At 47.5% G+C, this 21,290-nt stretch overlaps 11 protein-coding genes across 11 annotated transcripts; 6 read left to right on the top strand and 5 right to left on the bottom strand.

The window, feature by feature from the left end:
* Nucleotides 1–1,782: 1,782 nt before the first annotated feature.
* On the bottom strand, nt 1,783–3,717 carry E1B28_004519 (uncharacterized protein). The gene is made up of 3 exons (XM_043149009.1): nt 3,114–3,717; nt 2,968–3,054; nt 1,783–2,911 (listed from the first exon to the last, which is right to left on the bottom strand). The coding sequence occupies exons 1-3, from the start codon at nt 3,568–3,570 to the stop codon at nt 2,166–2,168; spliced, it is 1,290 nt and encodes a 429-aa protein (XP_043013611.1). The 5' UTR covers nt 3,571–3,717; the 3' UTR covers nt 1,783–2,165.
* Nucleotides 3,718–3,801: 84 nt separating this feature from the next.
* On the top strand, nt 3,802–4,292 carry E1B28_004518 (uncharacterized protein; the record flags this gene model as incomplete). Its single annotated transcript, XM_043149008.1, has 3 exons — nt 3,802–3,873; nt 3,938–4,076; nt 4,131–4,292. Exons 2-3 carry the CDS (start codon nt 3,945–3,947, stop codon nt 4,290–4,292), a joined length of 294 nt encoding a protein of 97 aa, XP_043013610.1. The 5' UTR covers nt 3,802–3,873; nt 3,938–3,944.
* Nucleotides 4,293–4,304: 12 nt separating this feature from the next.
* Nucleotides 4,305–5,752, bottom strand: E1B28_004517 (uncharacterized protein). The gene is made up of 6 exons (XM_043149007.1): nt 5,462–5,752; nt 5,254–5,402; nt 4,854–5,200; nt 4,638–4,796; nt 4,510–4,585; nt 4,305–4,453 (listed from the first exon to the last, which is right to left on the bottom strand). The coding sequence occupies exons 1-6, from the start codon at nt 5,693–5,695 to the stop codon at nt 4,396–4,398; spliced, it is 1,023 nt and encodes a 340-aa protein (XP_043013609.1). The 5' UTR covers nt 5,696–5,752; the 3' UTR covers nt 4,305–4,395.
* Nucleotides 5,753–5,899: 147 nt separating this feature from the next.
* On the top strand, nt 5,900–6,476 carry E1B28_004516 (uncharacterized protein; the record flags this gene model as incomplete). The annotated part of the gene is made up of 4 exons (XM_043149006.1): nt 5,900–6,129; nt 6,196–6,246; nt 6,307–6,367; nt 6,429–6,476. The coding sequence occupies 4 exons, from the start codon at nt 5,900–5,902 to the stop codon at nt 6,474–6,476; spliced, it is 390 nt and encodes a 129-aa protein (XP_043013608.1).
* A 1,854-nt stretch (nt 6,477–8,330) lies between these two features.
* On the top strand, nt 8,331–11,096 carry E1B28_004515 (uncharacterized protein). The gene is made up of 8 exons (XM_043149005.1): nt 8,331–8,413; nt 8,467–8,761; nt 8,821–8,879; nt 8,935–8,972; nt 9,229–9,247; nt 9,302–9,394; nt 9,458–10,000; nt 10,066–11,096. The coding sequence occupies exons 1-8, from the start codon at nt 8,335–8,337 to the stop codon at nt 10,692–10,694; spliced, it is 1,755 nt and encodes a 584-aa protein (XP_043013607.1). The 5' UTR covers nt 8,331–8,334; the 3' UTR covers nt 10,695–11,096.
* Nucleotides 11,097–11,452: 356 nt separating this feature from the next.
* E1B28_004514 (uncharacterized protein) lies at nt 11,453–13,611 on the top strand. Its single transcript, XM_043149004.1, has 10 exons — nt 11,453–11,817; nt 11,876–12,016; nt 12,088–12,189; nt 12,242–12,406; nt 12,467–12,607; nt 12,661–12,850; nt 12,903–13,035; nt 13,092–13,267; nt 13,319–13,423; nt 13,482–13,611. The coding sequence occupies exons 1-10, from the start codon at nt 11,464–11,466 to the stop codon at nt 13,586–13,588; spliced, it is 1,614 nt and encodes a 537-aa protein (XP_043013606.1). The 5' UTR covers nt 11,453–11,463; the 3' UTR covers nt 13,589–13,611.
* Nucleotides 13,612–13,748: 137 nt separating this feature from the next.
* ISU1 (iron-binding protein) lies at nt 13,749–14,480 on the bottom strand (the record flags this gene model as incomplete). The annotated part of the gene is made up of 4 exons (XM_043149003.1): nt 13,749–13,894; nt 13,948–14,162; nt 14,228–14,286; nt 14,340–14,480. 4 exons carry the CDS (start codon nt 14,478–14,480, stop codon nt 13,749–13,751), a joined length of 561 nt encoding a protein of 186 aa, XP_043013605.1.
* Nucleotides 14,481–14,650: 170 nt separating this feature from the next.
* E1B28_004512 (uncharacterized protein) lies at nt 14,651–15,489 on the top strand (the record flags this gene model as incomplete). Its single annotated transcript, XM_043149002.1, has 2 exons — nt 14,651–14,926; nt 14,992–15,489. The coding sequence occupies 2 exons, from the start codon at nt 14,651–14,653 to the stop codon at nt 15,487–15,489; spliced, it is 774 nt and encodes a 257-aa protein (XP_043013604.1).
* Nucleotides 15,464–17,361, bottom strand: E1B28_004511 (uncharacterized protein). The gene is made up of 10 exons (XM_043149001.1): nt 17,012–17,361; nt 16,865–16,959; nt 16,752–16,812; nt 16,638–16,694; nt 16,489–16,581; nt 16,240–16,433; nt 16,012–16,185; nt 15,882–15,954; nt 15,690–15,828; nt 15,464–15,641 (listed from the first exon to the last, which is right to left on the bottom strand). The coding sequence occupies exons 1-10, from the start codon at nt 17,033–17,035 to the stop codon at nt 15,556–15,558; spliced, it is 996 nt and encodes a 331-aa protein (XP_043013603.1). The 5' UTR covers nt 17,036–17,361; the 3' UTR covers nt 15,464–15,555.
* A 44-nt stretch (nt 17,362–17,405) lies between these two features.
* On the top strand, nt 17,406–19,800 carry E1B28_004510 (uncharacterized protein). The gene is made up of 10 exons (XM_043149000.1): nt 17,406–17,466; nt 17,525–18,095; nt 18,148–18,185; nt 18,238–18,293; nt 18,347–18,406; nt 18,454–18,688; nt 18,739–18,836; nt 18,890–18,958; nt 19,012–19,386; nt 19,438–19,800. The coding sequence occupies exons 1-10, from the start codon at nt 17,448–17,450 to the stop codon at nt 19,675–19,677; spliced, it is 1,761 nt and encodes a 586-aa protein (XP_043013602.1). The 5' UTR covers nt 17,406–17,447; the 3' UTR covers nt 19,678–19,800.
* E1B28_004509 (uncharacterized protein) lies at nt 19,753–21,240 on the bottom strand (the record flags this gene model as incomplete). The annotated part of the gene is made up of 7 exons (XM_043148999.1): nt 21,149–21,240; nt 20,972–21,100; nt 20,903–20,918; nt 20,746–20,849; nt 20,411–20,688; nt 20,316–20,359; nt 19,753–20,261 (listed from the first exon to the last, which is right to left on the bottom strand). Exons 1-7 carry the CDS (start codon nt 21,176–21,178, stop codon nt 19,753–19,755), a joined length of 1,110 nt encoding a protein of 369 aa, XP_043013601.1. The 5' UTR covers nt 21,179–21,240.
* Between the last annotated feature and the right edge of the window lie 50 nt (nt 21,241–21,290).

Genomic DNA, 21,290 nt, shown 5'->3' with positions numbered 1-21,290 from the left:
TCATCACCTCAAGGACTACCCAGCGATGCAGCGCTCACTGATTGGGACACTATTTTCCATCACATAACGGTCAGGAAGTGTTGGAACAATCAGAAATTCTGTCGCATGCTTTGCTCGTTTTCACATTGTCATTCTTTTTTTTCTGCCACTCACCGTCATTTGCCCAAGTCGTCATGATCAAGTCACTTCAAGTCACTCACCCCAAAAAAAATTTCTCGCCTCGAGGTGCAATGCACGGTAAACCGTCCCCATGTGCTGCGTGTCTCTCCTCAATAAACCTCGAAACGGCTACTATATCGTACGCACTGCAACGGACGGCAACAAACCGAGTGCACGCACGAGCACCCCCTTTTTTTGGACAATTCACAAGTCCCACCGTGCGCATCTCACGGACATTTATTTCGTTGTGAAATGAAATCAAATGGTCCCCCCCCCTCTCTCTAGAAATCAATTGCTCCCTCGACATTGATTGTCCTTGATGGTGAACAAATCACGGTAAGACTTGCCCCCTGTTCTCATACAGGACACATGCATCAAAGTCATCGACTCTCATCATTACGACCTCTCGCTCCGAAAGTCCCGTACATCTGGGTTCCAATCTATGCTCTGCTCGTACGTGTGGTGAGTTTGCTTTCCCATGGAATATGTCGGCTAGGGACAGCGTGGACGCCTTTCCCGCTTTCAAAAAAACCCGTTCGGCGTTCGGTAGCATTGATATATCAGGGAGAAAAAGATGACGTGCTTTCCCTGCCACGGAAATGAAAGCGAGTGCGCCATATCCGTGTACATTGAACCGCATCATCCACCATCGTGATTTCTGGAACGGAATTCCCGTACGTACCCGTAATGGAGTTAATAATATACCACAACTCTAGAAATTTCGGATCAGAAAGATGTGTTGCAAGGTGGCATGAGGGTGGATATCCGAAACAAGGGAGGGTGGATGGAGTGGACTAGGGACCCGAGTCACGCCGTTTGCAGACCGCTCGTGACCGAGTAACGTCTGAGCCTTCCTCTTCCCCTTGCAGACGTCGGCGATAGGTTAGCTAGCGGTGTTGAATGAATTCGTCGAAGAAAGAGAAAGACTAACAATGATGTCGATGTCGCTTCTCATCAGGCTCGTCGTTATGTTCTTGAGCCTTCTCTCGGTCTCGGCTGTACAAGACCGCTTGAGGCTGTGATGCTTCCGTGCCTTCGCTCGGTCTTTCAAACTGCTAACTCCAGTGCTTCATCGACAACTCGTCACGACAAGAACGAACTTTTGAGAGCTGGGAACTTCGCACTCCTCCTCGGATCCCTCCCAGGTCCCAACTAAGCTATCAGAAGGACTGAGGCTGGAGATCTAGATTCTGAAGCGAGGGTAAGCAGATGTCATATAAGGTTCAATACCTGTTCACTGACTACGGTTGTGAAATTACCTGAACATCGCTCGCGATCGTACATTGGGGGGTCATGAGGCACAAGCAGCTCTCTTACGATCAGAAGAAACCCAGTAGTAGTGCTCGATAATTCGAGGTTAACCACGGACATGGAGCTTATAAGGGTACGATGACCCTAAAGATGCATGAGCGTAAAAGTCAGAGTGAAAGTAAATAAGCCAAAGGACAAAGAGTATCTCATCTCGGGTACTAATGAAACCATGATTGCTATCGAAGGTTCCAAGGAATGAAGCTTGAAGTACGGTAACCCAAGTTGCGGCCGGGGCGAAACTTCCGACGATCATCAGAAATTTCTCACCGAAAAACCGACCGATCTCATGACCCCCTTCTTCCCTTTTCGGAAGTGGCCAATGGCGCTCTTTCATCAAGAGTACAACGAGGTGACGCGGCCTCTCGGAACCCTTAGGCCCTACCGAGGTCTTCACAGGGCAGAATCAGAGCTAGGTAGAGATATCTATACATGACTTGAACTTGAGCGAAAGAAAAAAAAAGGGTAGTGAGGTTTTGGAAATAGAACGAAACGAGTGTCAGCGAGCGGCGTCAATATTACAGATTAGAATAGGCGAAACGGCATAAGCGAAGAACGAAGCAAACAAAAATAGCGTCCACTGATTAAATATGAACAATGAGTGAGAGTCCATGTCGATTGATGCAGAGGCCTATGCAAAATGCAGAATGCAATATGAAATCACTGAAAATTGACAACCGACACGCCTAAGGGGAACGTCATGCATAAGCAGATGACACGCTGACTGTCGATGTCAACGGTTGTTGTGAACGGAACGGCGTCTCAGTCATCCGTTCAGTGCTACTACTCAAACCCAGCTCCAGATCACTCTCCCCTACTGGAGAAAGGAACGCGACGGTCTCCTCGTCCGTGCAAGGGTCTTGCCCTTCAAGCTCTTCGTTGATAGCCTTTCTTGCGACATAAGAGAGATAGACGAGAATAGAGACGCATAGTACCACGCCTCCAATAGTCCATATCCGTGCTACATCGCCTGCTCCGGTGGCGTCTTGTTCAAAAGTGCCTGAATTTGAACCTGGTCTAGCTGGAGTTGTGGAGTTGACTCCACTACCATTGGACACGTGATAATCCTTGAATGAATGGATTGATGCACCTAGACTTGTATGGATGATGACCTTGAATAGCGACATTGCCGTGCATACCGTAAATGTTCGTAGCGTGAGGGATGGAGCTGCCGCTAAAAGGCAATTCATGACGTTGTAAGGGTAGGGAGCCAGTCGTATCAGAAAGAGGAGTTTGGGCCGTTTTTCGATGGCGCAAACAACGCGTTTCATAGAGCACGCGTTGTCTAACCAGTCCGATATCTGGCGCCGAAGGAGAGTCCTGGATACTATGAAAACGGTAAGAGCGCCTGTTAGGGCGGCTAAATACGATATGGTGGCGCCTATCCATGGACCAAATGTATAGCCAGAGAGAATTATGAGGGTGGAATACAGCGGCATGGGAGCTGTGCATAGTCGTCAGAGATTGTGGGGTTGGTGGGATTGCGCAAGAAAAACTCACGGAAAGTGGTGATGAAGATCAAGAGGAACAAAAGGGCATATCCATATTCCTTTTCTTTCCTAAGCCATCCAGAAAGCTCGTCCAAAACTGTAATCGGAGCGATAAGCAAACGAAATCAATAGAAATTTCATGTGGAAAAGTCTTACAAGTGAATAATTCCGTCTTGAAGAATGCGATAGTGACCAGAAAGCCGAGACTGGTGAGACCATACATGATTACAGGTATCCACGGACGTATTAGGTGCATTAAGCGGAGCATTCGAAGATGCGAATACGATTGCACTGGCGAGGATGAGGAACGTATTAACAGCGGCGAAGGCTGCGATAGTATATGTGAAGGGTAACCTGCAATTGCAGATACCGGTGTTCGTTGACCATTAGTGGACAGTAATTGGGGTCGGTGACTTGTTGACGATGCTGGTGCAGAGAGCTCTAATGAAGGTGTCTCTTGGTGATCTTTCTCGTCTATTCTGCGGTCGTCAAATTGGACGTAACGAAACGGGGATTGTGATGGACGATATGAAGAAGGAGAGGTTGAGAGAGGGCGAGCAGGATGAGAGGTAGAGATGAGATGAAGTGAAGGAGTACGGCGACCGTTGTCCATGGCGACAATAAGGGAACCTGTCCAGAGAGAATACTGTAACGAAGAGCAGCTTGCAAGCTGTGGATAAAAAGAAACCGGTCCGTCGAGGACCCTGGCAGCAGGAGGACAGAAAAAGACTTGGTTAGCACCTTTTTGTCACAAATTGCCACGAATCTGAAAATTGATATCAAAATTGTTCGCACGTGCCCCATCATATGTCACCGTTTACGTCTGTCGTTTCCGTCTGTAACTGTCTACAGTATTTGGTCTGTCTCTTGAAAGCCCTAGCTCAGGGCACCCTCTACCTGCTATTTTCGCCTCCATGTTCGTTTTTTTCAGCCTTTCTTTATTCGTCGTCTTCCGACAATGTACCATTCTCCTCCTCCAGCTGACCAATGTTCCAACGTGCTTCAACGACCAGGTGGTATAGCACGGGGAATTCTCGTCGTTCCCCACATGCGCAATGGTACAGTGACGTACTCCCAGCCATGATTCCAATATTCCTTCTGGGCTCTGCAGTCTATCTCGTACGTTCTTTCTATCACTGGGGCTGTTCTCGCCAAATCCTAAACTCGTTTCAGGGCTTGCAACTCGCTCAAACGCGTCTTTCGCACGAAAAATATATGCACGATGCGAAAGAACGCGTCGAACGATTAGAGGCTGAGATAGAGTCCCTTCAACAGGACCGTCATGCAGCCTCAACCGAAACCATTCCAAAAGACAGATCATGGTGGCGCTGGTGATCCATAGTCTTGTCAAACAGAGCACTGGTATAGATTCCACTAACATAAGTAAGGAAAATGAAGCACTAGTGGTAACTATTGATGAACCTAAAGTAGAGACAGGCTATTGTCCCTGTTTTTTCAATAACGTTCCCTTATGTCGCTCATATAACTTTGCGGAACTAGACAACCTCCACGTTGAGTGTTTCTTCGTTCGCTCGTCAATATGTGAACGCACCTGAGCACTGCGGCTGCCAACCCTGTAAATGTCTGCACCGGCTCCTTGAACTTTTGGATCCTAAACACATCGTAGGCTATACCTACTGGTCAGCACCTAAACGCCTACTGGAGTGTAGATCCACTGACAAGAGAAGACGAGGTCCATGATGAGTTTGGCCCGGGAAATCTGTAGCCAGTAATCGCGTATCTGAAGTCGAGTAAGTTCTTTTTCTTCGAGCCTTGATGCCGTAGATTTCGACTTTTCGGTTACTCCGGACATAGAGTCCTTGTATAATCGTGACTCGACTGTTAACCGAAATGAATGTTGAACGAGCAGAACGAGATACAAAGGTCTTCACACACCTTCATGGTACAAATTTCCAACCACTTGTCTCTCAACACTGTTTTCTACCAGTCCTACCACGGTAGCGAGCCACCAGCACCGATCTGCGAATCGCGAAGCACGTTCACCGCTCTTCTTCCCTAAAATTCCGAGCAACGACAGAGCGTACAAATCGTCCGCAATTGCATTGACCAGGCCGAGTAACACTGGCGGTGGCGCGTAAAGTATCGACTGTAATAGCGAGACGGTCTGCTCCTGCTTTTTTGATGTCGGTAGCAGCGGATTGCCGGAGGAGAAAGGAACAGAATGTCGTTGGGCCACTATAGTCATTAAAGGGCTCAACCAGTTGAAGAGAAGGAGCGTTTTTCTGTAAAGGACGAGTTGAGTCTCGTCGGCCTAACTATGGACGTAGATACTGGCCTCGAGAAAGACAGTCCTGACATGGTGGACGTCAATCGCTTGACTAACTCCTGCATGAAAGGCCGACGGGTATACGCTCTCAGAAATCGACTTGCTGCCGCTGTCGTGTGGAATAACAGATAAACACGAATCGAGTATTGTATTAGTTTCTAATGTAACGGGCATCAGTCTTCCTCTAAATAAAACAAAGCATCGTCAGGACACGCACGAATGTTTTGTCTCTGCCGTCACTCGTCTTGACCATTTCTCTCCAAACCTCTTCTCTCCGTATTCTGGTCGCGCTCGTCTGCTCCTGTTCGATTTCCTCGTTATGCTCATCGTCGTCATCGTCTTCTTCCTTTCTTTCTTGAGTTTCATATATACTTGTTCCATGAAGTGAATTTCCGTTGGAGACAGTCGAGGTCCTAGGGGTTCGTGGAGGATGCGAAGAGAGTGGGTTCATTTGAAACGAAGAGCTGGCATCATAAGAGAATTGGCTGCCATCTAGAGAGTGGACTGAAGCGGAGTGTACACCATGAGGAAAGGTTATACTAGACATTTGCTCGAGATAGTCGTAGTCCACGACGTGAGTAGTAAAATCACGTGTTTTCGTCGCCGTTTAAGCTAACACGACAACGACCCTCGCCAAAGATCCTCCTGATTCTTCATGGCAAACCCATCAGGCCTTAGCTCCCCGACATCGCGCTCCGAAGCCTCGTCGCCGAGACCTAAATTTGATTCTGATCTTCTCAAAACCTACATCAAACGGCTTCTGCCATTAACGCTACAATCCGCTAGATGGCCAGAAGCAAAGGATCGTGATCAAGTGAAGAGCTGGATGAAGGAGATTGGGGAGAGGGTGAAGGGAAGGATGATGGAAATACAACCAAAGGGGTTGTGAGTCTTGTTTCCTTAATCGAAAAAGAAACACGCTAAATGCCAACAAAATGTCTCGACGTACAGTAAGTATATCGTGTTGACTCAAATAAACGAGAATTTAGGACAAGGAGGAAGGTGTGTTATCCATGATGATCCATGTGTTGGTTCCCTGACGTACAAATCATCGCTCTGAAGGGCGGATATGGTAGGTCACTGGGAAGATTCCGACACCGTCTCACAAGAGGTTTTCGTTAATGTGGGTTTCTTATCGCTGTCTAAACTGACCGATGAACTGATGCGATATTACGACCAACTAGGACTCTCTGATATGTATATGCATCGCGTTTGCTATACGAACCCATTGATTCCACTGGCATGATACACTGTTTCTCACCTATCAAACACATACCCAATCCCTAAAACCACTGGGTGTATTTCTGGATATACCCGGATAGTCTATATGAAGGACAGTCGATCTTATTCTTATTCTCATTCCTAAATACCGAAAACAAAGCAAGAAACTGATAGCTAGCAGTTCGGGGCAATTCTATTCGTCCCGTTTATGACCATTTTCGTCCTCGAGATCAGAAATATGTCGATTTCTCGCCCTCTCCTGCGAGATGGTTATTCGAGGTATGATCATGATGAATCAAATTAAACGCAAGCATCTCATGGTGAATGACTACCATACCCGGTCCAAGCAGGTTAATCCACGCTGCTGCTCCAGATAGGCTGCGAGGCGGCCCCCTTCATTCCATGTGTTACATGCAGCTTGCTCATCCTTACGCAGCCATGGGTCCCAGGGAGCTTCCTTCAGTACCGATTTGTGGTCCGGTTCCCTGATCTCCTACGCTCTGACGGTGATTAACTGGATTGGTGTCCACAATAGCGGATGGAGGAGCGAGCGGGCTCAGCGGCTGATTGGCTATTCTATTCCAGTCGCGTTTTCTGATTTCCATGGTCTTGCTCCTGTCTTCCGGATTAAACCTTGATAATCATTGGGATTCCGTGAACGTGGACCGAAACAATGTCATAAAGCCCCCTTCAAATTAGCTGCACGAGGTTAGATTTTTTCCCCTGATCTTTGATAATTCTAATTCAGCTCACCATCCCGGTGGTCGACTAGCCGTTCCATCAACCTTTCTTTGGCTACATTTCTGGCCATTCGATCAGATAATTGCATCCCCGTATTCACTATCCGTTACCGCGGCTGCATGTCATGGTCTGACAACATCCGTACTACGTCTCTCAACGATGAACATATGGAAGCGGGATGAACCACGCATCGCCACCACTGTTATTCTTTCGCCATCGTCTTCTCAGATCGACGACTTCTTAGAATCTGGAATCACTTGATCATTCTCTGCAAAAGTCCATAACTTCGAATTGGACAACAGGATGTATATTTGGGCACTTTTGTTTGAAGTTAGGTTTAGAAGGAGACCCTTGAAGATTAAACCGGAATTCCTTTGTTGGACTTCATCCGAGGCTCGGGCTTTCAAATCTCAAGTTCAGTGGTCCCTCGAATTCCAATTTCCAGCACCCTGGAACGGCGCGACAGTACTACCTTAGATGGAACGGGAGATTTGAACCACAAGAGGGGTTTGCAAAAGCCTACTGGCTTTGGTCTTGTTGACACCGATGAGATGCGGATAACGTTCATCAATGCCGCGGGGTTAGTATATAGATAGGTGGGAGCTGGGAAGTTGAAAATAGTCCGTCACCACGATCAGCGGGACATGGCTCTCCGTTGTTTTCCATCCTCGAGGAGAGTTGCCGTTATTTCGCTCTCAATACAGACTGCCTTTCTGCCTTTCCTTTCCTTTGATATTCTCACAGTCGTATGTATATGAATAGTTGGGCAGTTGAGTTTTGGAACGTGAGCTTCAGCGTCCCAATCTTGAGATTGGATATCATCATACATCACTATCTTCACCGTACCACTCTAGGACCGGCGTTCTCAGTGTTTTGCTGGCACTTTGCTGGCACTCGGTGCTTACTGTCCCCGATATCGCTGCTTCGTTCTTATAAGCTTTGCAAGTAGTTAATATGTTCGCAGTTACGCAACGCTACCGACAGCTTTGCGTAAATGAGGAGAGCCAGCCTACACATCGATAGGAGCCCCTGTTTCCTTTGGATACTAGACTGTATGCTGTGCATTGTCCCTGCTGGAGGTGGAGTCTTACATGACATTGACGTCACGGGACCGTCAGTGCTATGAGCATGTCAGAACCAACGCCTTTTTCGTCCAACTTGTCCTCAACCACCATGCCTTCTGCTGGCGTCGTCGACGCGTTCAAAAGTTCGCCTTTTATATTTAATATCTCCCCCTTCTCTTTCCTTAAGCTCCTCTAGATCTCATAAGACATGGAAAACATCACCATCATCGCGAGGACGAGGTCTCCTCTCAAGTTCCATCTCGTAACCAGAATCAACAGCATCAACAGCAACAATACCACCAGCAGCAGCAACAGCAGCAACAGCAACAGCAAGTTCAGAATTCTCATAAGCACCATCAACCCGAACAACAGACGTCGCCCGCTGCTCGAGAGGTGGCTGAACAGATAGTAAAAGAGGAGCGGGAAGCCAAGACTCAGATGCCTTCTTATAAAGGATTAGAGAACTTTAAACTCCTAGAGAAGATGGGAGAGTTCGCACCATTCCCTGATCCAGCATGTTCATTCGCTGATGATTTACTTTTACTTCCAGTGGTGCCTTTTCTAATGTATACAAAGCGTTGGATCTTACAACCAACACCAAGGTCGCAGGTATGGTCTCATTCGCCTCAAGCCGATGCCATTTTCCGATCTTTGATCCGTCTAGTCAAAGTTGTTCGGAAATTTGAGCTGAATGCCTCTCAAGTAAGTCGGATCGCTTCTTACTTCTCGATGCCTCTTCTGGCTTGCATTCAGCACTGATTGCTATGCACCTTCCTTTCATTTTTTCTTGCCCCTATCGAACCTCATGTTCCCCGCCGGCCGATTCGACGTTGATTTGGTACAGGCTGGAGAAAAACACTTAAACCCCAAGTTCAAGAAAAAGCCGCGCGGAACAGAGGTTTTCCATTCCTTCTTTTTTGTTCGAGTAGATTCTGGTCCTGACTTGGTTTCGTACTAGCGTGCCAATATTCTGAAAGGTGTGTGCACTAAAGTTGAATTTAATCATAATATAAATCACCCACCGCTTACAGAGGTACAAATCATGCGAGGCGTGCTCCACCCATCAATAGTCAAACTCTTATCATTTTCGGAATCTCCAGAGCACTACTTTCTCGTCCTCGAATGTACGTTGTCATCGAGTCTTTGCATTGAGATCTATTCTGACTCATGTCGATTTTCACCCATAGTAATGGAAGGAGGCGAACTATTCCATCAGATCGTCAAACTCACCTATTTCTCGGAGAATCTTTCCCGGCATGTCATCCTGCAAGTTGCGCATGGTATCCGGTATCTGCACGAAGAACGTGGCGTGGTACATCGAGATATCAAACCGGAAAACTTGCTTTTCGAACGCATCCCGATCATCCCGTCCAAATCCCCAATACATAGGCCGTATGATGAAGAAAAGGAAGACGAAGGCGAGTTTATACCTGGCGTAGGTGGTGGAGGAATCGGCCGAGTCAAGATAGCAGACTTTGGGCTGAGCAAAGTGGTGTGGAATGAGGAGACGATGACACCATGCGGAACGGTGGGGTATACTGCCCCCGAGATCGTCAAGGACGAGAGATACAGCAAGAGTGTGGACATGTGGGCCTTAGGTTGCGTTTTGTATACGCTTCTATGTGGATTTCCTCCATTCTACGATGAGAGCATTAATGTTCTGACGGAGAAGGTGGCGAGGGGTTATTACACATTCCTGAGTCCGTGGTGGGACGATATTAGTGCAAGCGGTCAGTGGGGCGTTCGTTTCAGTTTTTTTTTTCACCATTCATTTAACGACTCCCCTTCTACTCAGCCAAGGACCTGTTAACACATCTTCTTTGTGTAAATCCTGCACAAAGGTATACCATCGACGAATTTCTTGCACACCCATGGTGCAATGCAGCCCCGGCTCCTCCCCCTCCACCGACGCCCTTCATATACAGCCATCTTCACTCTGCCAATCTACCCCCTGATTCACCGCTACTCTCTGCTGCTCGTGGCGGCAGACCCGAAGGTCGTAGTCCGGGCATTGCAACATTGAAGGAGGCATTCGATATCACCTACGCGGTCCACAGAATGGAGGAAGAGGGTGCCCGACGTCGCAAATACAATGGCCGTGGTGGCGCTGGTGCCAGAGGATATCTGAGTGGCTTAAATGAAGATGAGGAGGAGGAGGAGGAGGAGGACCCTTCGGTTTCTATCAATACTACTCCTTCCACCCCAAAACAGGTATCCACCACTAGTCGAACACGGCGGACTGGGCAGAAAGGATTTGAATTAGATATGGACGGAGCTACTCTGCTTGGACGGCGGCATCAACGAGGCGTCGCCCGGAAAGGCGCAGGTGGATTCAGCAGTCCGCTGTCCGGAAAACCTGTCGGTAGCCCTATGGCCGAAGACAGGGACACTATCAACCCAGGTAGTCCTATGAGGATAACATAGAAGGTCATTCAGTGGCAAAGCGAGGCCATCCGTTACTTTGTCTCATTCATCTCCATCCACGCATACACGTAGCTCACCTTCTTGCGGACATACAAATATATCACAGTTGGCGGACCTTTTTACATTGTATTACGCACGCTCAACCGCACATATTTCACTCTACTCGTATGTTCCGTCCTTCTGCTCGCTTGAGAATGCTGCCGCGTTCTGGAGACTCCATTCCTGTCTTTTCGATGGAAGTTCTCTTTCGCACCTTTAGGGCGTCACAGTCCATACACTTCATAGCTCGATTTCCAGCTCTCCTGCTTGCATATAGGATAATGTGTACATGTACTTTGGTGTTTGTATGTTCAACTTTTTCCTCAGTATGAATTTCATCATCATATACGCCCCTCCGAGGCCTCGAATGTCAGCAGATGTCAGCTTAGAGCATCTTTAGTGACTTTGGGTAAAAAAAAACTACCTTACCCAGATTCACCTGGTAGCTTTGAGGGCACTGAAAGGTTAATGGCTGCTATGTCACTGCCAATTATGGATCGAGTGAAGCGAATCATCGATACAGTGCACCAAGGGTTACCGGAAGGCCACATCCGTCAACGTCCAAGGTACATGAATTAGGTATGTTTACTATGTACATAAGGTCCTTCTGCATCCTACGGGGTCCTACGAAGGATGTAGATTTCTAATAATCATAGGTCGGAGAGTGTACGGCGGCGCTCAAAGACGTTGATTCATATTTCCCACGGTTACACTTTTATTCACTTGAACCATGAGCGGACTTGCCAACGAGCTTCTAGCTGACCTGGACGGAGATGATGACCAAGAATATATTGAAGAGGAGGAAGAGAAACAGAATCTTGGTTCTATGGGCCCACCTTCTCTCCCGCTAAAAAGGAAAGTGGTCGACGATTTAGAAGAGGACATGGAGGATGTTGAAGATGTTGAAGATGACGAAAGCAATGAAAAGCAGGAAGAAGTTGGAGGACTAATTCTACCTGGCGGAATCAAGCCTGCTGATGAATTGGATGCGGAAGACGTACAGCAAATGGACTTGGGTGGAATAGAGGATGTTGGAAAGATCGCGAAATTGGAAGGTAGTAAAAAGATGACCGACATTTTGAAGGTACGCCCCCGGTCAAGATTTTTGTTTTGGTATTTCTCTCATTTTGTGATCTACTCAGGAAATAGAGCAATACCAACACAATCCAAGCACAGTCGAAGCTATGGCTCTTCCTGCTCACATGAATCCCGAGTATAACCTCATCGTGCAAGCTAACAACCTTTCTGTGGACGTTGACAACGAAATTATGGTCGTGCATAAGGCAAATAAAACGTTAGTTTATTTTTATCCTTGGGGTATTGATTGTTCTTCCTCCCTTCTTGCTTTCAACAGTTCATAAGGGACCATTATGCACCTCGATTTCCCGAATTAGAACAGTTGGTTACCGACTCTTCAATGTACATCCGCTCAGTACTTGCCTTGGGGAATAACGAGGTAAGCACGTTCATTCGAACGTGTCCTGGTGTCCACTCATATTGCTGGAAAGGACCTCACGAAAGTGGACCTCTCTGGTGTACTTCCTGCAGCAATCATCATGAGTGTTGTCGTCACTGCCACAACAACCCCAGGGAAACTGCTTTCCAAAGAGGAGTGGGCAGCAGTTGAACGGGCATGCGAACTTGCAGACAGGCTAGAGGAAGCTAGGAAGAAGGTTTGTTTAGTCATTTATCGCGGTCCGTGACGGCTGTTTCATATCGTTCTTTTCCAACAGATATTCATGTATGTCAGTTCTCGAATGAATATTCTTGCCCCCAATCTGTCTGCAATCGTTGGTACTTCGACTGCTGCAAAACTTCTGGGAGTTGCTGGAGGGCTGAACGGGCTTGCCAAAATGCCGTCTTGTAATGTGCACGTAAGTGGTTTGTAAGCTATCATTTACCTCTAGACTCAATCAGATTTTTCTAGCTCCTGGGTGCACAGAAAAAGATAACTGCAGGGTTCTCCACTGTTACTCAACGAAGGCATACAGGATTTATCTTTCAATCCGAGTTGGTGGTTTCGACACCTCCCGAGTATCAAGTAAAGATACAACGTACAGTGGGTGCGAAAGCAGTATTAGCTGCGAGGATGGATCTCGAAAGACAACAGAGAGATGGTGACGTCTCCATCCATGATTTCTGTAGTTGGTCATGCTCACAAGGCAGCAGGCAGCTACGGAGAGAGTTTACGAGATAAAATTGAAAAGCATATCGACAGGCTTGCCGCCCCGCCTCCTTCGAAGGTGATCAAGGCTTTACCAATACCAAATGACGGTCCCAAGAAAAGACGTGGAGGGAAACGGTAGGTTTTCCACTAGCAGTCGTGGATTCCGCTCAGGGCTCATTTTCCTCGGGTAGTGCTCGCAAAGCCAAAGAAGCATATGCACAGACGGAGCTCCGTAAATTGCAGAACCGTATGGCATTTGGGGAGGCTGAAGAGGAAGTCGGTGCTTTCGACCAGACTAAGGGTATGGGCATGATAGGGGTGAGCACTGGTAAAGTGAGAGCCAGTCTCGGGGAGTCCAAGTCCAAGGGTTCGTTACCATCCTGTCTGACATATCGCTGCTAATTTTCTTTTTTAACAGCCAAAATGTCGAAAGCAAATAAACTGCGGACAGCCGCACTTACCCGCGCCGCACAATCTTCGACTTCGGGAACGGCGACATCGCTTAGTGTCACTCCAGCACAAGGTATACCTCTCTTTGGTCGATTCAGTTTCGTACGAGAACTAACCCCTGGTTCCCTTAGGGTTCGAGCTCACGAACCGTGCTAGTCGTGCTGCTGCAGTCAAAGAAGCGAACGAACGTTGGTTCACAACTGGAAGCTTCTCCTTTGTTGGCCAGAAGGGCACATAAGTTGCGTAGAGTGTACACGTACTTTATTGAGTGTAGTCTAAAACCTAGTATTTTAAGCTTCACAAGAATTTAACTAATGATACACAAGATATGGATGCATGTACAGAGCCTGTCAGCAAAAAAAAAACAAGTAAAGACCAGAACCTGTCAAGGGACGTCCTTATGTTTGACCTGGGTGGGCCGTAGCGACAGTCTTTCCGGTGACTGCGCTCTGTGCGACATCGATGAAGCCTTTCTTGGTGCCAACAGCTTTCTGCTTAATCTGATAGTCCCTAATAGCGGAACGGATGGCGTCTTCCGCAAGCACTGGATAAAAATGAGAAATCGTCCTCGAGACAACCAGAAAAGTGAATGCTCACTTGAACAGTGGAGCTTGACGGGAGGTAGACACAATTCCTTCGCAATTTCGGTGTTCTTAATCTTTCCAGCTTCTTCTAGTGAAAGGCCTTTGACACGTTCGGTCATATAAGAACTAGAAGCGATGGCGCTACCGCAGCCAAAGGTTTTGAACTTGACGTCCGAAATAATACCATCTTCGTCCACGCGAATCTGGAGTTTCATTACGTCCCCACAGCTATCAAGGCAAGGAAGTATCAACATGAGTGAGAAAGACACTTAAAAGGACTATATAATACTCACGCTGGAGCACCTACGAGTCCAGTTCCTACGTCAACGTCGGTTTTGGGCAGAGAGCCAACCTTTGAAATTTATCAGATTAGAGAATCTAGACGCTAAAGAGTCCAGAACCTACGTTCCTAGGCCTCTCGTAGTGGGAAATAACATTTTCATGGTAGCCGCGGGCTAAAGCAGGTCTCAAGGTAGCTCTCGACAGCGTTGTAGGGCCAGAGCGTGAGTTATTGAGGATTGTCTTTGCAATTGTTGAGCGGAACATGGTGGAAGTTGTTGAAAGTCCTTAGTGGGAGTTTTATGGCGAAGGTGGTGACGACAGGTGCTCCCAACTCCGCCCGGTTAATCGCGTGATATGATCTGTAATCTGATAACCAAGAAAGTTCGGCAAAGTTCGGCAGACAGTGACAGTCAGAGAGAATTACAAACACCACAATGGCCACTCTCTCCTCAAAAGCGACTGATAATCTCCCTCCGACTGCAAGAGCTATAGCTCTTATTCTCTCCTCAACACCGTCTGTTCAGGATGCACAACCCGGTGTCTTGCATCAGCTCCTGGAATTCGCCAATAGATACACCCAACACGTTCTGACAGATGCTAGAGTTTACGCCGAACATGCTGGCAGACAAGACAAGCTGGAGGCTGAAGATGTTGTCCTCGCAGTTCAAGCCCGCGTAGGGTGGGAATTTGGTGGTCGAGTCCCGTCTGAGGTCAGTCTTTGTAACGTTTATAGATAGTTTCCATCATGATTTTGACGCGCTTTTTCAAAACGCAGTATACCATGTCGTTGGCCACTCAAACCAATGCGATAGCTCTCCCCGCTGTTCCAGAAGCCTTTGGAGTTCGGTTACCCCCTCAGTCCGAATGCTTAACGTCTATTGATTTTGACCTCGTACCCAACAAACCACCACCTGGCGTCAAAATATACGATGAAGAGGTTGAAGAGATTGAAGAATCTGAGTCTGAAGAGGATGATGATGATGATGACATGGAGCCCGCACCGATACCAGAACATCCAGCCGCTGGACGTGACTTTTCCGCGTCGCAGGAGCCTCTACACGAGGAAGCACCGTTCCCCATCACCGCTCAGGCACCATTCGAGGACGCGATAAACACAGGAGGAAAGGACGACGGGAGTGAGGACGATGAAGATGGTCTCTTTGCAGGCGGTGATGACGATAGTGACGCCATGGAAGAGATCCAGACCGGCGCAGGCGACGAGACCATGAACGGGACGAAACGCAAATTAGTGGAAACAGATGATTATGATTAGTGTTACTTCTAGTTTAAGTATGCTTAGATATGTACAGACGTCCCATTCTAGTAATAACAATTTTTGTCATTGAAGTAAGTATCTTTGGATGGCGAAGGCAATGATCGAAACTAGGACGGCAATGAGGACTAGTAAGAGGCTCCAGCCCCAACCTATCCCAGAAGTCAGTATAGACACCGTAAACAACACTTGCCACCTACCTGAGCTTCCAACCTGGTCAGGGACCCTGACAACTCGAATGGAATTATCAGCGCTACTTGAAACCAAGAGCTTTGAGGTGGTGTTGAAAACCAGAGTAGTCGGAGGAAACTCGTGAGCTTTCAGGATGGTGGCTACAGTCTACTCAAACATAATCAGCCGTATCGTAATAATTTCAACAGGAATAGGGATACCGCAAGCGTCTTTGCGTCAAGGATTCCAATACTCAAATCCGAAGATCCGTATCCTAAAAACCTACCATCGGGGCTGCAGAGAATTTTGATGAAACTCTGTATCTGGTGCATAAAGTCATGAACATCTCACCTCAAGGAAAAACAAGTTAACCCTCGGTCGCTAACTTTCCTTGATTTCTCCATGGTCCAATTCTTTGTGTTCCATTTACATATATAGCCTTGCCTTGGTGTTGACTTAGACCGAGTGCGGGCCGGAGCTGTATTGACTACCGTATACATGACTTCCGGGATGGTGGGATGTTGCCTGTTGAGAGGAGTATATGAGATGCTCTCTATGCGCAATTTTGTTAAAAACTACCTTACTGAGCGATACGAGCCACCAGAACTGCCTCTCAATGAGGAGGGAAGTTCGAGGGTACGTTCTAATTCGAGGGCGGCGGCCTCGATACTCTGCGCCTTCTGCTTCCCTTTCTTACTACTCTTCTCGAAAGCGCCAGCATCAAATCCAGGTAAAGAATAAACCTGGAGATTTGCTGTTGTGGCAACGACAAGCTACGACGTCAAAAATCAGCATGCAGAAGGAGGGTAAACTTGTGATTGAACGTACTTTGTCGCTTGAGAACGTCGCGTCGTAAATCTCCTGCTCTGTGGAGACAGGAGCACAAGCAAGACCCAAAGAAGGACAGGAAAGTAGGTGAAGCTGAGTCACAAGTCAGTTCAAAATCTGTCTCGGTTCAATCTCAGACTTGTCCGTACGCTATGAGAGCTTCCTGCAGCGAGCAGACCGCCATCGAGAGAGAAGGCCGTTACTTTCTAAAAATGGGAGAGGGAATTAGGACTCAAAATGTCCCCAAAATCAAACCCACTGACCTGGAAATCATCGTCTCCATCCCTCAGAATAAGAGTACTGCACGTCTCCACCAGCGAAATTCTGTCGAATCACAATTGGAGATGGGGCAACCGGGGTACGGATGGTAGCCTACTTTTTGTCTTGGACTTGGAAAACACGACAGTTTTTGTTTGGACCGCTCGCTAGCTGCTCAGGCGCACTATTAATTCCACATGCAAGTATTCCCGCCTAAAAATACGCGATAAACTTCAGTTATCATTGCAAAAAGGTAGCTACGCACCTCGAGGACAGCTGCCATGCTCATGGGTGCATCCTCGCCTTTTGTGAGCTCATATTCCCCTTGATACTCTATCGAAAGGTCATCGTTGACGCGAACAAGCCTCTGTTGTACGTGATGTATGCATCAGCACAAAAAGTTGGGCTTTGCAGTATTTACAGACCAATTTATTCTTGATTCCACTCTTTGAAGCTCCTCCTCCTCCTCCAAGGACAATTTGATCATTTGATATAAAGGTAGAGGAGTATACCGGGAACTTATCCAGTACATAGACTTTGTGTTCGAGGCGCATTTGGGTCAAGAGGTCGAGTATTTCGCGTTTCAAAAGACGTGGTCGGCAGTAGACCTTATGGGATGACGTGATCCGGAGCATTATCGCAGGCTTCGACTTACATCCCAAAGTCGATCCTTTCATGAGTGCGTGCCTCCGTCGTCCATCATGGACAGCTTAAAAATCGGTACGATACTCCTGACGTTTTACATATTAAATCCTCTAAAACCCTTTGTTTCTTCCAGAACCGAATATACCACCGAATGTCTTTCCCAAGCTCACTACTGCGACCGTCATCGGAATCTCAGTCGCAATAACCGGAAACATCCTTATATCCCTGTCTCTCAATATTCAGAAATTGGCGCATAAACGTTTGGATGCAAAGGAGTTGGCACTGTTGTCAAACGGACACCCCGATTCCAACCCCAGGCGGGTGGACACGATGTACGAAGCGGAAGGGGAGGAAGGTGGAGATACATTGGACGACTCGGACGGATCCTCAATCACGCCTCGTGCAAGCACCAGCGCTGTAGACGCCGAATCTCAACCTCTCATCCTGTTTCCTCGTGCAGAAGTGCAATATGGCTCTACTGCCCATCACAGCGACATAAGGACCGGAAGATCATCCATATCACCTTTATCGCCGTCGAGAAAGGGAGCTCCCACAACCGATACCCTTCCCGTGATGCCTGTGGAGGTCGTCTCAGAACAAACATTTATCAATGGTATAGCAAACGGTCAGAAGGGAAATGAAGCTCCCCTCGAACCCGGTAACGGAAATCGGAACGAAAGTGAATACCTCAAAAGCAAATTATGGTAATGTCTTGGATTGCCATAAGAACACGCGCCTCACCTCAGCTATTCTTAGGTGGACAGGGTTTCTGTTGATGAACGTTGGGGAAATGGGTAAGCTTCCATTCACGACCAAATTTGTATCGTCGATGGATGTCATTAAAAGGGAATTTTATATCATACGCTTGGGCACCGGCATCGGTTGTTGCTCCCTTGGGCACAGTATGTTGATGGTCTTGTTCTCCCAGGACGTGGACTCACCTTTTGTTTGCCAGTTCGCACTCGTAGCAAATTGTTTCTTCGCCCCTCTCATCTTGAAGGAACGGTTTCGCAAAGTAAGGCTTTTCCTTGTAGCATGTTTAGATTTGCTCATCCCTCAAAGCGCGATCTTTTGGGTGTCCTGATAGCAATCATCGGCGCAGTGACCGTGGTTCTCGCCTCCAGTTCATCCAGCGGAAGGCTCAATCCGGATGAATTGGTCAAGGCCATTTCAACGATCCCTTTTATCGTGTATTCTTGTGTTTATGCTGTTGGAATCTCTGTACTCTCCGTATTATCAGAGGGTAGTGTGGGGCAACAGTACGTATTAGTTGATGTAGGGTTATGTGCACTTTTCGGTAAGTACATCCAAATCCTTGCACGATTCTTCTTTTCAAAGATGTTCTAGGTGGATTTACTGTGTTGTCAACAAAGGCTGTTTCCACATTGCTGACAATGCAGTGGTCCCAGGTCTTTACTAAATTCATCATGTATCCTGTCATGTTGGTAAGAACACCTTTAACTTTCTCTAGCGGTACCATTTATAAATTATACCTCAGGTCCTCCTTTTAACTGGCATTGGTCAGATACGATATTTGAACAGGGCCCTGATGCGCTTTGACAGTAAGGTGGGTAGGTTTTACTAATGTACTCTATTTTGCTTGCTCAAACCTCTATAAAGATTGTCATTCCAATCCAATTCGTTCTTTTCAACCTTTCCGCGATCGTGGGTTCAGCTATTCTATACGGCGACTTCAGGAAGGCCACCTTCCACCAGGTCGTCACATTCTTGTATGGATGTGGCGCTACGTTTCTAGGTGTTTTCATCATTTCTTGGGCCCCAGAATCCAAGAATGATTGTGAGGACGATGCGGAAAACGCAGAGGAAGATGACTCTCCAATCTCACATGATCTTCATGCAAACATGCAGATAGGTTCGGGCTCGTTAGGCCGTAGAAAGGTCGCGACATTGGTCCTACCCAGTGGGATCAATCAACGCCACGTCCTGCGACATAAACGTAGTTCTCCGAGTGTTATGGGCATTTCCCCTGCCCAGGTGAGCGTATTAGGCGCTGTTAGATCATCTTCATGCTGACAACACTCCCAGCCTCTTCTGTTGGTCCACACGCCACCAAGGGAAATTCCACTCCGAGACGTCGAGCGAGCTATCGATCGTAACGTTGTGACGCCGGATTCCGTAGGCAGGCAGCGCGCCATGAGCTGGTTCGGAGACCATTCACATCATCGGAGAGCACTCGTCAGTCCTCAACGCGGAGGAAATGGTAGGGCAACCAGAGATAGTAGCGTTAGCAGGGTTAACGTCAGCGGCTCTCGGAATCTAGACTAAAATATTTATGACATCTGGTACATCATAGTGCCATTGATTTCAGGTCTATCTCCCTCCCTTGCATAAGTTGTATCACTACAAAAATGTTCTGAGGTACTCGGTCAAAGCCAAAAGTGCGAGACTCTGCCCATAGGGCATGCTTGTTAACGGAATTTTCTTGTACCCGTCGATATCGTTGAAAACTGGGGTACCGAATGATACCAACTTCAGTTCCCCTGTGTCCGTGATATTCTCTATGACCGCTTCAATCGCCATCTTCGCAGCATTGATGTAGCGTTCCTCCTTCGGAATCAGTCGAAGGCGAATGGCTTTCATTATGCCGTACACAAAACCAGCTGTGCAAGATGCTTCCAGGTATGAAGAATCATCGTCGATAATGGTGTGCCACAACCCAGTCTTCGCGTCCTGGAATTTGACCAGTGCATCAATCTGAGCAACAAGGGAGGCCGCTAGATGTAGGCGAATCCCATCGACTTCCGATAGTTGAAGCATTTCAATGAAGTCAGGAATGGCGACGGTTATCCAACAATTACCACGTCCCCATCTGGCACGGCCGAAATGGTGTCGACCGTCGAAGGTCCAACCTAGCAGGGAAGTGGTCGGTTTTATCCTTCAGGAGAGGATAGACGTCTTCGTACCATGGAACCACAGTCCTGTCTGCACGTCTTGAAGGTACTTAATACTAGAAAGACGCCTATTTAAAGGAATCTGTATGCTGGCTGAGGGAGCTTACTGAAGTAGAAACTGCCTCTTCGCTTCCTCGACGTAGTGCGGTCGTTGCAGTACAAGGCCAATCTTGGCCAAAGGCAAGACCGACATCATTAAAGTATCGTCCCACAGCTGTTGGTGGTGATCCGCGAGGTACGTTATGTGTTGAAGGCCACCTTCTTCCGTCCGCGGCATATCGTACATGACCCACTCGGCCCAGGAATCCAGATGGACAAGATAGTCAGCACGGTTTGCTTCGTGAAGATAAGCTGCAGTAAGAAGAGGAGACATGGTGTTGACATTCTGTAAGTTCAACCACCGATTAGCGGATAAAATCTGGGGTAGAATCCGTGAACAAACCTTAGTAGTACCAATCTCAAAACGGTCACGGAACCAAGCAAGGGCAATTCTAAGGGAGCCTTGATCGCCACTAATCTCATGGAACTTGAGCAAACCGTAAAGACCTGGATCCTAACGTTTCATGTATGGCTGGATGTTAAAAGGGTACCGTTCAAACCTATCCCATGGGTCCACTAATCGAAACTCAGTCTCAACGGATGCTACCACGGCATGAAAGTCGAGATACCTCCCAATCGTTCCAACCTTTCGTGTCGATTACTCTGCCATCGGCTAGAGGCATCAGAAACTCTCCCGTTTCATCCTTGATACCCACAAGGCAGTCGATCAAGCTTTTAATTTTCTTTACCACATTAACCTAAGAGGAGTCAGGATATTTGGCGGCTATTACTGCAAAGCGACTTACTTTGAGGGGATTTATATTCCTGGTGGACATTGTACGCAGCTCTAGAATGAGTCGTCTTGAGACAAGATCATAGCGGGATGGGCGGGAAGGATTACCGGACCGCTCTGATCCACCCGGCACCACTCAATCGCCATGGGGCCAC

Source organism: Marasmius oreades, chromosome 2, assembly GCF_018924745.1.
Source record: "Marasmius oreades isolate 03SP1 chromosome 2, whole genome shotgun sequence".
NCBI lineage: Eukaryota > Fungi > Basidiomycota > Agaricomycetes > Agaricales > Marasmiaceae > Marasmius > Marasmius oreades.
This window is presented reverse-complemented; position numbering and strand designations above follow the sequence as displayed.